General features: G+C 42.1%; 1 protein-coding gene across 3 annotated transcripts in view; it reads left to right on the forward strand.

Moving 5' to 3' along the window:
* Positions 1–3,585: 3,585 nt before the first annotated feature.
* Positions 3,586–15,450, forward strand: part of RNF217 (ring finger protein 217) — a 131,184-nt gene continuing 119,319 nt past the window's right edge. For all 3 annotated transcript variants that reach the window (XM_024248853.3, XM_024248854.3, XM_054558118.2), the window contains exon 1: positions 3,586–4,490. In XM_024248853.3, the coding sequence (XP_024104621.3) occupies positions 3,609–4,490 (882 nt within the window). In that variant the 5' untranslated portion in view covers positions 3,586–3,608. The remainder of the gene's footprint in view (positions 4,491–15,450) is intronic.

Raw genomic sequence — 15,450 nt, forward strand, 5'->3', positions numbered from 1 at the left:
GAGAAATGCAAATCAAAACCACAATGAGACATCATCTTACCACAGTTAGAATGACTATTATCAAAAAGACAAAAAATAACAAATGGTGGCCAGGATGCATAGAAGAGGGAAATTTTATACACTCTTGATGGGAACATAAATATGTATAGCCATTAAAGAAAATAGCATGTAAGTTTCTCAGAAAACTAAAAATATAACTACCATATGATCCAGCAATCTCAATATTGGGTATTTATCCAGCAGCAGGAAAAGAAATCAGTAAATCAAAGTGACATCTGCACCCCTATATTTATTATAGCACTATTCACAATAGGTTGATATGGAATCAACCTAAGTGTCTATCAACAGATGAATGGATAAAGAAAATATGGTATGTATATTCAATAAAATACTATTTAGCCATAAAAAATGAAATTTTGTCATTTACAGCAACATGGATGGCACTAGAGATCATTATGTTAAGTGAAATAAGGCAGGCACAGAAAGACAAATATAACATGTTCTTGATATATGGGAGTTTAAAAAGTTGATCTCATGGAAGTAGAGGAGAATGATAGTTCCCAGAGGCTGGAAACATAGGGGCAGATGAAGAGAAGCTGGTTATATTTATACAAACATATAGTTAGATAGAAGGACTAAGTTCTAGTGTTCAATAGCACAGTAGGCTGACTATAGCTATATATTGTATATTTCAAAATAGCTAGAAGAGAATATTTGAAACGTTTCCAACACAAAGAAATGATAACTGTTCAAGGTGATGAATATCCTGTGTACCTTTATTTGATCATCACACATTGTATGCATGTATCAAAATATCACATATATCCCACAAATATGTTCAAATATTATGCATTAATAAAAATGATTTTAAAAATTCAAGGGAGCCAAAAACAAGTCATGTTTTAATGCCAGGATAAGAAAGGCAATAATAGAAAAAACAGCATTCTAAAACTGACATAGTTTTCTGATATTGAAGTCTGGATTTTAGAGAAGGTACACAGTTCACTGCAGATTAGGACATTTTGAGGCTTTACATTGGTAGGAGCGGGATATTAGTGATAGTACTTACATTGTATCAACAGTTGTATACAACCTGAGATGGAGCAGATGGTTTGAGTTTTGAGAATATTAAGCTTGTGGCAGATAAATGGAATTTTTGCTGAAATATTAAATATTGGTTAATAAAATATTTTCAACCAATCCTTCTTTAAAAAATTAATCCCATCGACACAATCTTTACTGGTGCTTTGTGCACTTCAGAGAAAATTCATGGTGGAACCACCATGTTAACTTTTCAATTTAATTCATTTCCATGCTGCTGGAGTCCCATGAGCACTAGATTGAATGCCAGGGGTGGTAGGTCAAGGATTTAGGCAAGTTTGGGCCAATCTGGAGGGTGGAAATAGGGAACCACATATTATTCTATTTTCACAAAGGCCCGATGAACTCTGTAGGGAAGAAGTCATGGCAAAATAAAGGGCTGCAGTTTTAAGCAGCAGAGATATGGGCGGCCATCAGGAGTCCCAGCAGGGACTTCTAATGGGTTTGGGGTAGAGGACAGCCACTTCCAGTAAGCTGGAACCTAAGGGATAAGGAATAAAATGGTAAACACTGGAAGAACAAGTTCTCAGAATATGAGTGAAAAATGTGTGTGAGGAGAGGTTCCCAAAACCATAAGAGGACTTTGAGGGGTTTTATTCCAATAGACGCTGAGGGAATATACTTTTTGGCATCCATTATTGTTACTCTGGTCTTAGCCTGTTGTCACCTGGAAAACGCAGATTACTTTTATATCTCTGGAAAGAATAGTGGCTTGGTCATCAGATGGCACACTCAAAAGGCACACATAAGTAGGTTTCTTGTCTCTGTCTTGAAAAAAATACGCACTTAAAGTATCATTTGGAGAAAACAGCAGTTACCAGGAAATCACTTAGCTGAGATAAAAAAGAAAAGAATCCTCGAATAGCATTTAATCTTCAAAATAAGAATTTTGCATTCTTGGGTCAGACCGACAGATGACATGGCATTTAGACATCGAATTCATACCTTTGCTTGCAACTGAGCCTCAGACACACATATATGATGGAAATGTTCTTTGGCATTACACTGCTTTCTTAGTTTGCATCGCTAGTCACCTTTGTATCATTTGCATCTGATTTGGAAAATATTTTAGAACAACCCAATAACAACTTCGAGATTAAAAAATAAAATTATACACACTTTACAGTTCCTTGCTATTACATGAATGTGTAAATTGAATTCCCTCTCAGGAGAAAAAAAACAAGGGCTGGCTTCCCAAAAATGTTTTCACTGGCTTTTAGGGAACTAAAACACCAGTGTCTGGGTGAGTAATACTTCCTGTAAAATAAAGATAGATCAACACATAATTAAGTCCTGGCTCACATATAATTGTTGTTTTGGAAACAGTTTTGAGGATAAATATGGTTATGCTAATGAAACTGCCCATGATTTCCACTAATGATCCAGTTTATTAATTAGGCCAGGACATTTTTCCACCTTCTGCTATCCATTTTGGAATGCTGAAAAGGGTTAAAAAAAAAAAAAAAAAAAAAAAAAAACTTCTAAGAAACTGTAGGCGAAGAAAAAGAGACAAATCTTAAATTAGTTATCAACTTTTGTAAGGATTCCAGTTGGAGGAGTAGATCGAAAGTGCTTTTTCGATTATTTATGGATTTCAAAGATTCTTCCTACTCTACTAGGCAGAAAAACAGAGTTGTAATATACAGCTTTTAGAATTCATAATCCTCAGCATTATATCTCTGAACTCGACATCCTAAATAGCCAGCGTTTTCTAATTCCAGAGCTGAGTGTAGTTTTGTAGGAAGTTCTACTGAATGCGAAGACCAAAGGGGAGCCTGCCTGCTCTGAGGGTTTTGTTGAGGCTGAGTGTGAACTCCGGGCGAGAAAGCGCATCTCAGCTCTTAGATCACACCCACTCAGGGTGTGCGTGTGTGTGTGCGCGGGTGCCTGCGCGCGTGTGTACGTGTGGGGAGGTGTGCGCCAAAGGGGTGGGGTGAGGGGCGGCGAGGAGGGCTCTAGGTGAAGCGCGGGGAGAGGGAGGTGGCCCGCTCCGGCCTCTCCCCCAGGGGCCCTGCGGCTGGCCAGCGCTCCGGCTGCACCTCCTGGTGCGCGCCGCGGCGGCGCCACAGGCCCCTCGACCCTTTGACCACCGCCCTCGGGCCGCGCGTCCGGCAGCCGGGACCGCTGATGGCGCGGGACTGACGGCTGTCTCCTCCCAGACCCCTCTGTCCCGCCTGGGGCTCGCTGGGGCTGCGGCGCCGCCCCGAGCTGCATGTGGGGCGGGCGCGCCCGAGCCCAGAGCGAGCGGCCCTCAGCGCCCCCGAGGCGGTGCCCCGCCGCGCCAGAGTACGAGGAGGAGCCGCGGGCCGGGCCAGGCTCCCCACGCGCCGCAGCCTCGGAGCACGGGCTCCCCGGAGGGGACTTGGGGCGTCCCAACCCAGGAGGAAGGACCCGGAAGCAGAAGCGGAGCCGCGAGTCGAGCCGAGCCACTGCCCCCGCTGCCCGCCGGCGCCGGGTGGGGGTCCCGGCGGCTGGATGGGCAGCGGCGGCGCGGGCCGCGGGCGGCGATGGGCGAGGAGCAGAGCACGGTGAGCGGCGGCGGCGGGCCCCAGGAGTCGCAGACCCTGGCCAGTGGCACTGCGGGCCACCCTGAGCCCCCGAGGCCTCAGGGGGACAGCGCCCCGGCGCCCCCGCTGCGCGCCGCCTCCGCCGAGCCGAGCGGCGGTGGCTGCGGAAGCGACTGGGGCTGCGCGGACACCAGCGCCCCGGAGCCCGCGAGGAGCCTGGGGCCCCCGGGCTGGAGTAAGAGCCGAGCACCGGCGCAGCCTGCGGGACTGGCACTCACCGGGCCTCTCAATCCCCAGACCTTGCAACTGCAGTTGGAGCTGGAGGAGGAAGAGGAGGAAGCTGGGGATCGAAAAGAGGGAGGGGATGAACAGCAGGAGGCGCCCCCCGGCGAAGAGCTGGAGCCCAGGACCCGCGCGGGGGCCGCCGACGGACTGGTCCTGGACGTGCTGGGTCAGCGGCGCCCGCCCCTCGCCAAGAGACAAGTATTTTGCTCTGTGTACTGCGTGGAGAGTGACCTGCCCGAGGCCCCTGCCTCGGAGCAGCTCTCGCCGCCCGCGTCGCCACCTGGGGCTCCGCCAGTGTTGAACCCTCCCAGCACCCGCTCTTCCTTCCCCAGCCCCCGACTGTCCCTCCCAACGGATTCCCTCTCCCCCGACGGCGGCAGCATCGAGCTGGAGTTCTACCTGGCGCCCGAGCCGTTCTCCATGCCCAGCCTGTTGGGAGCTCCACCCTACTCTGGCCTGGGCGGTGTAGGGGATCCCTATGCGCCCCTCATGGTGCTGATGTGCCGGGTGTGCCTGGAAGACAAGCCCATCAAGCCCCTGCCTTGCTGCAAGAAGGCCGTGTGCGAGGAGTGCCTCAAAGTCTACCTGAGCGCCCAGGTAACTTCACCCCCTTCTCTTCCCCATTTATCATTCCAAATCACTGGCGAGGAGGTCCTGCTCTCGATCTGATCTCCCTGCTCGCGCGAAGAGGTGGCCGACACACTTACTGAGGATCTCTGTTAGTTTCTCACGTCTCAGTTGTTAAGTGTATTTTGACCTCACTGGTTTACCTAACTGGAATTTAACTTTGCTGTGAACTTCAGGCTATGGTTGGCATGTGTAGAAGGCACAAGATACAAGTTGTTGCCCTCCTCTGATTTCTTATACAGGATTGCAAGCACAAGCTTGCTCAAAGGAGGAGAGCAAGAGAGTGCCTCATCGGCCTGGTATCCCAGAAACTAACAAGCAGTGGGCATAGAATAAATATTTATGGAGCTGGTGGAGAAAAGAATTGGAATAAATATTTCAGACCCGTAATACATGAATTTGTAATTTTGCTTCATTTATATATTCCAGGAGAGTGAATGTTTAAAAAAATGTATCCCTTGGCCTTTGCCTACTTTTCAGTTTCCTTTTTCCACAGTAAAGTTGAAGTACTTTTTTTTCACTGAGGTTTTAAGCCAGCACTCTTTAAGAGGGAAGCAAAACAGAAAGAGCAAAACAAAGCAAAGAGAGGCTAAGAGGTTTCTCAAAACAAGCACTGGTGAAACTTTCTTCCTCTGCTTTTATTTGAAAACTTGGTTCTTTTCTTGGAAAGCTTGAGAGTGCACCAGACCAGCTTTCCTTCACTGACGGTGAATGCGTTCTTCCAGCAGTTCTCAATCTGTGATGTTTCTGCCAGTGTTTTGCACAATCCTGGATGCCCTTTGATCCTGTGTCCAATTGTCCTAGGCCTATTCATCTTTCAAAACCCTGTGTGTTCAGGTGCCAACTCTTCTGTGAAGCGTTGCCTCACCCTCCAAGTCACTGCTTATATACTTTCACAGTATCTTATATTATCTTACATGCACTGAAGTTGTTTCTTTCGTGTCTGCTTGTCTTGTTAGACTGTCTGGACAATGTCTTAGAGTCCCATATGTGGTAGCTTCATGTTGAGTCCCTTGCACATCATAGTGTTTTTAATAACATTGGCTGGGACAAACTGAACAGGGCTCCATACCATGTGATTCCTTTATGTTTTGTGGCTAACTCATGCTTGGGTCTAGACTGAAAGTGTGTACAGTCCCTAACTGAAAATGCAAACAAAGACTTAAAACGGTATGTTACATAAACAGTAAGTTGGCTAAAATAGTTGAGATCGTTTAAAAGCCTCTGAGAGACTGTTGTTTCTTTCATGCTTTATCTACAGAGATTCTTAAAACAGGAGGAATGTCTGCTGCTGGTTGTGGTAGTTTCTGTATCGTCATCCTCAAACAGATTTCGCTGCCCTGTGATGGGATTCAGACATTTCCAAAATATAAGCCCGGCTCCAGGGAAGTCACTGTGAGAGCAGATGTGTACAAAAGAACAATACAAGGTAGCATGGGATGAGATGTCAATAGAGTAACAATTTCAGATAGCACTTCCTGTTAAATGCTGGATGCACATTCCAGAAATTCAAGGGAGGTAGTCATTGTGGCTTGGGGTACTTTACCTAGCAGTTTGATTTCCTTATGGTGGGCCCTTTCCTCAAAGCAGTTTTCTTTTTCTTTATTAAACCTCATAAGTTAGTTTTAGGAAGTTTTAGTAATGGTAGTAGGGAGACAGAGGGACATAGTCAAGTGGTCACTGCAGTGTACAGTACAACCACTAAAAACTCCTCTGCAGTGACATAGTATCTGAAGCTTGTCTGCAGCATTTCTGATTGTATGTATGTTCCTGACCTTCCAAAGTATTTGCTGGGACTTTCAATAAATAATAATGTACATTATTGGCCGGGTGCGGTGGCTGACGCCTGTAATCCCAGCACTTTGGGAGGCTGAGGCGGGTGGATCACCTGAGATCGGGAGTTCAAGACCAGCCTGACCAACATGGTGAAACCCCGTCTCTACTAAAAATACAAAATTAGCTGGGCGTGGTGGCGCATGCCTGTAATCCCAGCTACTTGGAAGGCTGAGGCAGGAGAATCACTTGAACCCGGGAGGCGGAGGTTGCAGTGAGCCAAGATCACACCATTGCACTCCAGCCTGGGCGACAGAGTGAGACTCCATCTCAAAAAAAAAAAAAAAAAAAGAATATACATTATTTAAAATAATAAACAGCAACAAGAAGATGAGTCATAGATACCGAGCATGCTTTCACCTCAGGGCTTTTGTACTTGGTTTTACCTGTTCCAGGAAGGTTCCCTCCATGGCCCTCTTATCTGCTCACTGCACTCCTTTTCAGGGCTATATTCAAATGTCATCCCCTGTGATTTTACTGACCACCCTTTTAAAAATTGAGCCTCACCCCACACTCTCTCTCTTTTTTCCTGCTTTTCATTTTCTCCATAGCACTAACATACTCTGTCTTACACTTAAGTAATTAAGTCAAGACAGAAGTTTTTACATGATTTGTACACGTCTGTATCTTTAGCATCTACAGTGTTGTCTGGTATATAACAGATGGGCAACCAAAACCTACTGAATTTATGAAAGGCCTGAGATTGCCCCAGAAACCAACGCTAGGAAGTGGTGTTCTGCATTGGCACTAAATTCTATTCTGAGCTTCTTGATACTTAAGACAAAAGACAAAGGCTTAAAGCGGACAAAAGTAACAGGTTTGCTTAGTTTGTTGTTAGAATTAAGGAGCTTAGATAAACTTTTAGCTTATACATAAAATAGCCTTTTTCAGTTGGGTAAAGATACAGGATTGTGGTTGTAATATTTCTGATCTGTGTCAATTCTAAGGTCCCTTCTACTCAAAGGTTGTGTTTCTCTGTCACTTAACCTCTCTATGCCTTAATTTCCTCATCAATGAAATGTAATTGCAGACAATCTGTAATAACTCACCAGTTCCAAAGCAAAACAAAGTCAAACTGCATGGTTATTTTGTTGCCCGACTGAACCACATCAAAAGGGAATAGTGAGTGCTTTCTTTCTCATCTTAAAAGGTCTCTTAGGTTTGGCAGAAGCAAATGTGTCAAGCCTAAACTTTCAGGGTTCTTAAGACCTTTTGAAAAAAATGATGTATTGAGATTAAGAGTTATTAGTGACTTTTTTCCACCATTTCTTTTAGTTTGTGCCACATAGTGCATTATTTAACATCATTTAAGAAAATAAAAGAGTCCCTATTAAACATTTTATGCCAACATTAAAATGCATATTAAATGTGAGTTGGACTATTGCCTGGTTAACTGAATATTTTTGTAAAAGGAGTTGCACAGTTCTTTGAAAGAAGATGTGAACTTGGAAGATAGGAATATGGATTTTTAGACAGTATGTTTTCAGCTGTGCCATGGACTAATCTGTGACTAATTGGTAGGTGTCATCAATATTTCAGTATAGACATAGCAAATTAGATGGTGACTTAAATACCTCTATGCTGTGTATAAAATTATAGTTTTGTTTTTCAGAACATAGTTCTTCTCCAGTTATTGCCATGACCATGGCTAGGGAGCCCTTCTTAGTGGAATACAGTGCAGTAGCTGCCATCCAGTTTCTGATTGCCGTGGTGAAGGGGTGAATTGACAGATTATGAATCTTTAGCACCACAGTAGATGTTGATTTAGAGGCTCTAGAGCTCTAAGGCAGCGATAGTTATATTATTCATATTATATTGCTCGTGTACATAAATCTGGAACATTCATTTCAGAAGTACATTTCCCAGTGACCTGTGTATGCATGTGTGAATATGGCTAAAGTATGTAGTCCCAGGGATGTCTGCAATATCCTGCACATCCCTTAACCCTCCTAAGTATTGGCCTTCTCAGCTGACTTGGCCTTTACCACATTTTCCTAGGAGGAAATATTATCCGTTGCCTTCTTTGTTTCGTAGAATGATACGATGTTCATTTCAGAAATCTTCCACTGATATTTTTCTTTTATGATTTGGTTTAGACAGAAAAATCTGTCAAAAATATGAAATATTAATATTTAGTACTTTAGATGAAGAAAGGAAGAGAAATGAGGATGCCAAAGGGGCTTGCTGAAGGTGACAGCTGTTGTGGATTCCACCTGTCTGCCTAAGAGTGCTAGAGATTGGCAGATGCATATAACTTGGAATGTATACACCTGTCCAATGAGTATTAATAGATACAAGCAACACATTTCTTCTACAGATTGTGAACAAAACAGCTGCTAGATGATAAAGTCCTAAAATGACCGTCTACTGTAGTCACCCTAGAGTCAGTGACCCAGAGGTGAAAGCTTATATATCCTATTATTAAATTATGAGTCATCCATATCTTCATGGGTAAAAGTGTAACGTAACATAAATTTTTTTTTTTTTCTTTGAGAGAGTCTCCCTCTTGTCGCCCAGGCTGGAGTGCAATGGCTCGATCTCGGCTCACTGCAACCCTTGCCTCCCGGGTTCAAGCGATTCTCCTGCTTCAGCCTCCCGAGTAGCTGGGATTACAGGTGCATGCCATCAAGCCCCGCTAATTTTTTGTATTTTTAGTAGAGACAGGGTTTCACCATGTTGGCCAGGCTGGTCTCGAACTCCTGACCTTAGATGATCCACCCACCTCACACTCCCAAAGTGCCGGGGGATTACAGGCATGAGCCACCGTGCCTGGCCCCATAAATTCATTTCTTTTAAACCTTAAAGCACCCTGCATGTTTTTGGAAACCATTGTGTTCAGTGTTGAGTTTGAATGCAGTTGTCTTCACACAGGTGAATTTATAGAACCTGTCATGCCCGGCGTGGTTTTGGTAGTCCTGAAAATGTGAAGAATAATATGAGACTGAAATCTGTTTTGAGGTCACTCTAAAAATTTGAAAAGTGGGAATTAAGGCATATTTAAACTTATCCTTCTGTGTGCAAAATGTGTGTGTGTGTGTGTGTGTGTGTGTATGTGTGTGTGTCTGGGGGTACAGTAACATTTGCTTTCATGCCTTACTCATTCCATTATTTTCCTCCACTCTCTACATCATTTATCTTTAATAATTTTTTTTTCTTTTCCTTGTTCTTTTACTTTTTGAAATCTGATTTTAATTGGCATATGATTTCTCTAGAGGAATCCTCTGTCAAGTGCTAAGCCCTGGGGCCAGCAGGACTTTTTCCGAGGCATGCTGCAAGGGTATTTCCTTTCTCTTCCAGCTGTCTGGAGATGAGGCTAGATAGAGAAACCTTGCATTGCGTTCCACTGCCTGAAATATCTCAAATAATATTACAAGTACCACTGACCTAAGGCATCAGCTGATACCTTTAGAGTGTGATTTTTCCCTCCTAGAGCTCAGCTTTTATACCTGAAGGCTCTTCCTTAACTCCTGATACAAAAGACATAAAAAAGAGATCACTAGAATTTAAACCCTCAGCTTTTTATTAAGGGTTTGTGATGGACAAAGTAGGCATACCTGAGCGGTAATTTCTTATAATTATTCATTTATTAGTGTACTATTTGTGCATTTAACAAACATTTATTGGGGTACCTGTATGATAAGCACCATGAAATACTCTATAAATGTATTAAATGTCCTAAAGGAACCATCTTATAGCCTTGTTGGCAGTATTTTCCCCAGCTTTATTTGATGGCATAAATAAGATTTTTTTTAAAAAGTTACTAGACAGCTATGGATCTGTTTTCTCTCTGGGAGATTTTTATTAAGCCAGTTCTGGGACACCAGCTAACTTTTTATTAATCTCATTTACTATTCCTTCTGTTATGTTTAATCTATTACTCATTTCTTAATATAAATATTTCTCAGCTATGTTTGATTGCTGGAAATATATTAGTAAATATAAAGATGTACATATTTTGTTCATTTCAAAATATTTTCTGCCTTTATATAAAAGAAAACATAATTTTGCTCAGTTTGTTTTGAATCATTCATGACATACTTAAAAATGTTTATTTTTTTCAAATTCAGTTTGTCAGAAGGGTTTTACATTATAAGCAAAATGAACCTTCCCAAATTGAATTTTTGCTTTAAAAATTCAATGTGTATGGGAGAATGACTCCTAGTTTATATCGTTCTCTATCAACTTTATCACTACTATTTGCCCCACCAGTTTTGGGATAATTGCACTTGAATTTGCAAGTTTTTACAAATAGTAGGAAAAACTATTTATTGGACATCTATCTTGTAAACATTCTTACATGTATTTTTATTTAATTCTAATTCACTTACGTATTAAATACTTATTACATACAAGGCACTGTTTTAGGCTCTGGGGATACAAGAAACTAAAACATTTAAAGCTCTTGACTTCATGGAATTATATGCTAGGCTGTGGAAATGGAAAATGAGATAAGTAAATTATTTAGCATATTAGGAGATAATAAGGGCTATGGAGAAGGAGAAATAAGGGAAGAGTGATACTGGGGAGGGATTTTCCTTGATAACTCTATAGTTTTGGGGGGGCTTGTCAGGGAGGGTATGTTTTACGAAGGGATTTTTGAGAAGAGATCTTCATGATGCCAGTGAAGGAACAAACCATGAGGATATCTAATAGAATAATAAGGTGTAAAGTTCCAAAGGTAGAAGCATACGTGCGAGTTTCCAGGAATCGCAAGGAGATCTGTGAGGCCGAAGCATAGAGAATGAAGTGGGTAGTGCTAAAAAGAAGACAGCAGGAGGAGTGGGGAAAGCTGGTCGGGCAGGGATTAAGCCCATCAAGTATCTTCATTTCCCTAAAGTGAGATGTTGTAAGAAGATACTGAGCAACAGACTAACCAGATATGCCTTTCCCTTTAAAAGAGATTACTCCATCTCTTTGTGGAAAATATACTGTAGGAGTCGAGAGTGGAAGTAAAAAGATCAGTTAGAAGACTATGGAATAAATCAAAGGAGAGACAATACAGTTCAGACTAGAGTGATACAGGCGAACGCAGTTTGAACTGGTTGAATTTGGAATATATTGTGAAGTTAGAACTGACAGAATGCCAATGATTGCACATGGGATGAGAGAAAAAGAGTCAAGCATGAGTCAGGTTCTGAGCTCAAGCGATTAGAAAACTGGGGTTGCCGTTTAATCAGATGAGGAATAGTGTAGGAGGACTAGGTTTAGGGAGAATGAGAAATTTGATGTGCCATTTAGACATTCATGAAGGGATGTTGAGTAGGCAGTTGGCGTCTGGCATTCAGAAGAGAGATCTGAGCAGAAGATATAAATTTGAACGTGGATGGCATATAGATGGTATTTAAAGCTATTAGACTGGATGAGGTCACCTGTGGAGTGTCAGTAGCTAGAGAAGAAGGATTGGAGATTGAGTCCGAGCATACCAATGTTCACAAATACGGAGTCTGAGACATCAGAAAGAACAAGCAAAGAGTCTAAAAGGGAGTGGGCTAATTAGGCAAGAAGAGTACTGAGAGTACTTACCCAGAAGCCAAAGACAGTGTTTTAAAAGGGATAATCACATGTGTCTAATGCTTCTGATAGTTCCAGCAGGATGAGGTTTGCAATTAACCATCAGATTTCCCAACAAGGAGTTTATTGGTAACTGAGCAGTGCTGTTTTCACTGGCAGCCATGGGATGGTTTTCAGGTTAGAGTGGGTTCAAAAGAACAGGAACAACTCTGTTTTTGTACTGCAGGTAGTAGAATGTTATATGAGGGAACTCAAGGTTAGAGAGATTAAATAACTTGCCCAAAATCTCAAAGCAAGGGAATGGCAAAGGTGGAAGTGAAATTCAGATGTTTGGCTCTAAAACCTACGGCTTTTTGACATTCTTTAAATTGATTATCTCATTTGTAAGGTAAACTTATATTTTTCTTTTTCTTTTAAGTTGATACATATATTGTACAAAAAGCACAAGTCTTCCAATCCAAGAAGGAGAAGACACTTAATTACATGTTTTGAGGAAGCAAAAGGCTCCCGCTCAAACTTACATCTAGAGATTACAGCCAAACTCAGCCTCATCTACTTGTAAGGAAATCAAGAGGAATTTGGCTTAGGAAAGCTATGATTTGATTTGATTTACTGTTAAGTTTTGTTTGTTTGTTTGTTTGTTTGTTTTGAGATGGAGTCTCACTCTGTTGCCAGGCTGGAGTGCAGTGGCATGATCTCGGCTCATGGAAACCTCCACCTCCCGGGTTCAAGCGATTCTCCTGCCTCAGCCTTCCGAGTAGTTGGGACTACAGGTGCGTGCCACCAAGCTCAGCTAATTTTTGTATTTTTAGTAGAGACGGGGTTTCACCATGTTGGCCAGGATGGTCTTGATCTCTTGACCTGGTGATCCTCCCGCCTCGGCCTCCCGAAGTGCTGAGATTACAGGCGTGAGCCACGGCGCCCGGCCGATTTACTGTTAAGTTTTAATGGCAACATACTCTCCTGTTTTCTTCCTAAGTTTCTGGTCATTCCTTTTGTCAGACTTTCTTGTATTTTACCATCTCTTAATGTTGGTGTCTGCGTGGTCCTGAGCTAAACCTCTTCTCTTCTCACTTTATATACTGTTAGTGGGGCCATCTTATCCACTCTCATGGTTTCAAGTAACACCTACCTGTTGTTGATTCCCGAATCTGTATCTGTATCCCCAGTCAACAGTGTCATATAGCCATCTCTCTCCTGAACAATTGTAGTGGATGTCCCATACATAGCCACCTTAAACTTAACTTCTCAAAACTAAACCCCCCTTTCCTCCCCTTGTTTGCCACGTGCTCAAAGCCTTGCTTCTTTTTTGAGATTCCCTGTTTCCATTAGTTGTACTCAGGTCAGAAACTTGGAGGGTCATCATTGAGCTATTCTTCTCCCTTATCTCCCACATCTAATTAATCACCAGGTCCTTTCAATTCTTCATCTTTAAAATGTATCTGTATTCTTCTCTACTGATTCTATTTCTGCTGTCATTTCCCTCGCTCAGGCCTCTACCATTTCTCTCCTGGATTCTTACAAGAGCTTCCTACTTGGTCCCAGTGATGCTCTCCTGGCTCTCTCCAACTTACTCTCCACACGTACGCCAGAGGGTTCTTTATAAAATGCTGGACCAGTCTTGGCACTCTCCTTCTTAGCCTTTCAACACCTGCTTCTTGCTAATAGATTAGAATTTAATCTTTATAACAGTATCTCATGTCCCTGTGCATTCTGACTCCTGTGTGTCCCTCCGAGCTTTCTTTCTCAACTGTCCCACTACACCTATAGAGATATTAAATTTTTTCTTCTTTGAATGCTCCATGACTCTGAATTATGAGCCTTTGCCTTTATTGACATGAAGTTCTGTCTTAGGGGAATCCTCTTTCTTTCCTTGCTGCCCTAACTCTCTTTGCCCCATTCACACCCATTCTTCTAGTTCAGCTTAGACATTCTTCTGGGAGAATCTTCTTGACCCCCTATATCTAGATTAAGCATCCTTCCTATATTCTTTGATAACCCTCTTAAGGTTATCAAGCTATATAAGAATCTTCTATACAATTATTCTTGTTTCACTGTATTTAAATCGTCTGTTTTCTGCTCTGTGCTTCCATTAGACTACAAAGCTTGATGCATGTAAAGACATTATTAATCTGTTAATCTGTTTTTTACTAATTTCCTAACACTTTGTGTGTTACATATACTCTATAAGTAGAGTGGATGTTTAGATTTATTCCACAAATAATTAATACAGTAGGAGCTAATATCATCAATATGTAAACTATTTGAATAGATAGGCAAAGTGATATTTTTAAATGAAAATTTCAGTATTTCATTTTCTTGTTTAAAAACCTGTAAGACCTCCTCATTGCTTCACATAGAGATCCCAGCTCATAACACTGTGGATAAGATTTGGCCTCCGCATCCTCTTCAGTCCCTTATTCTATCACTCCAGCTCTCCTCCTTCCAGCCATAGAGTGTTCTTCTCATGGTTAATTTCGCTTCACTGACTCAGTCTTCCTTATATCACCAGCCTGAGTTAGTCCTGCTGTTAAGGTTCTTAGAGTCCTTTTTACTCTGCCACCACTGTATTTACCTATTTTTATAATTATATGATATGTGATAATTTGATGTTTATTACCTTGATTCTCCCCCATTATTCTTTGAGCTACTTTCATAACTAGCACCTAGCGCAGAGCCCAGAAGAGAATAGGTGCTCAATAAATATTTGTTAAAGCCTGAATGAATGATTGAAAATAAATTATAATATGTTTGCTATAAAAAGTAAGGTAACTATTTGAATCTGAACTTTTGGCATCTTATTCCACAATTCATTTGTTTAGATTGGTGCAAAAGTAATGGCAGAAACCTCAATGACTTTTGCATCAATCCAGTGAACTACTGTGGCCTGAGTCTTTATGCTAGCATCCCATCTATCACTGAGGTGTGTCTTCTTTAATTACAATACCTCTTCTGGCTACTGTCTCCTGTTTAACAGATTCTTCCAGAACCTAGGAACATAAAAAAAAAGAACCATTTTATTTTGATGATGACATTGTGGGTCAGGAATTTGGGAAGGCCTCAGCCAGTCAGTTCACTTTTGGGGTTTCTCATTCGGTTGTAGTCAGATGTCAGGTCACTCACTTGGCTGGCAGCTGATGCCGGCCGTTGTCAGTGAGCTCAGCTGTGGCTGTCTACCGAGTGCCCACACATGGCCTTGACAACATGGCAGTCTCAGGGCTTCTTACTTGCAGGCTGGCCTCCCCCGGAGCCAGCATCCCAAGGGATGTGGAAGCTGCATGACATTTTCTGCCCTAAGTTTGGAAGGCCCTCAGCATCACTTTGGTGAGGCAGGCATAAGCCTGCCCAGATTCAAGGGGAAGGGACATTGACCTCAACTTATTTTGGGCAAGTGTCAGAGAAGTTGGGGCCATATTTTAAAACCTCCACTACTTAAGAGAAAAATCAAGAATGTGGTGAATTAGCTTTTGAGCCTGAATTTTAATTTTTTAAAAAAATTTTATGTCTTTTCAATCATATAATTAAATATTTGCAATTCATATCATTCTATTGGTAAATACTTCGGTGGTGTGTTTTTTGTGCTTTA

This window comes from Pongo abelii, chromosome 5 (genome assembly GCF_028885655.2).
Source record: "Pongo abelii isolate AG06213 chromosome 5, NHGRI_mPonAbe1-v2.0_pri, whole genome shotgun sequence".
NCBI lineage: Eukaryota > Metazoa > Chordata > Mammalia > Primates > Hominidae > Pongo > Pongo abelii.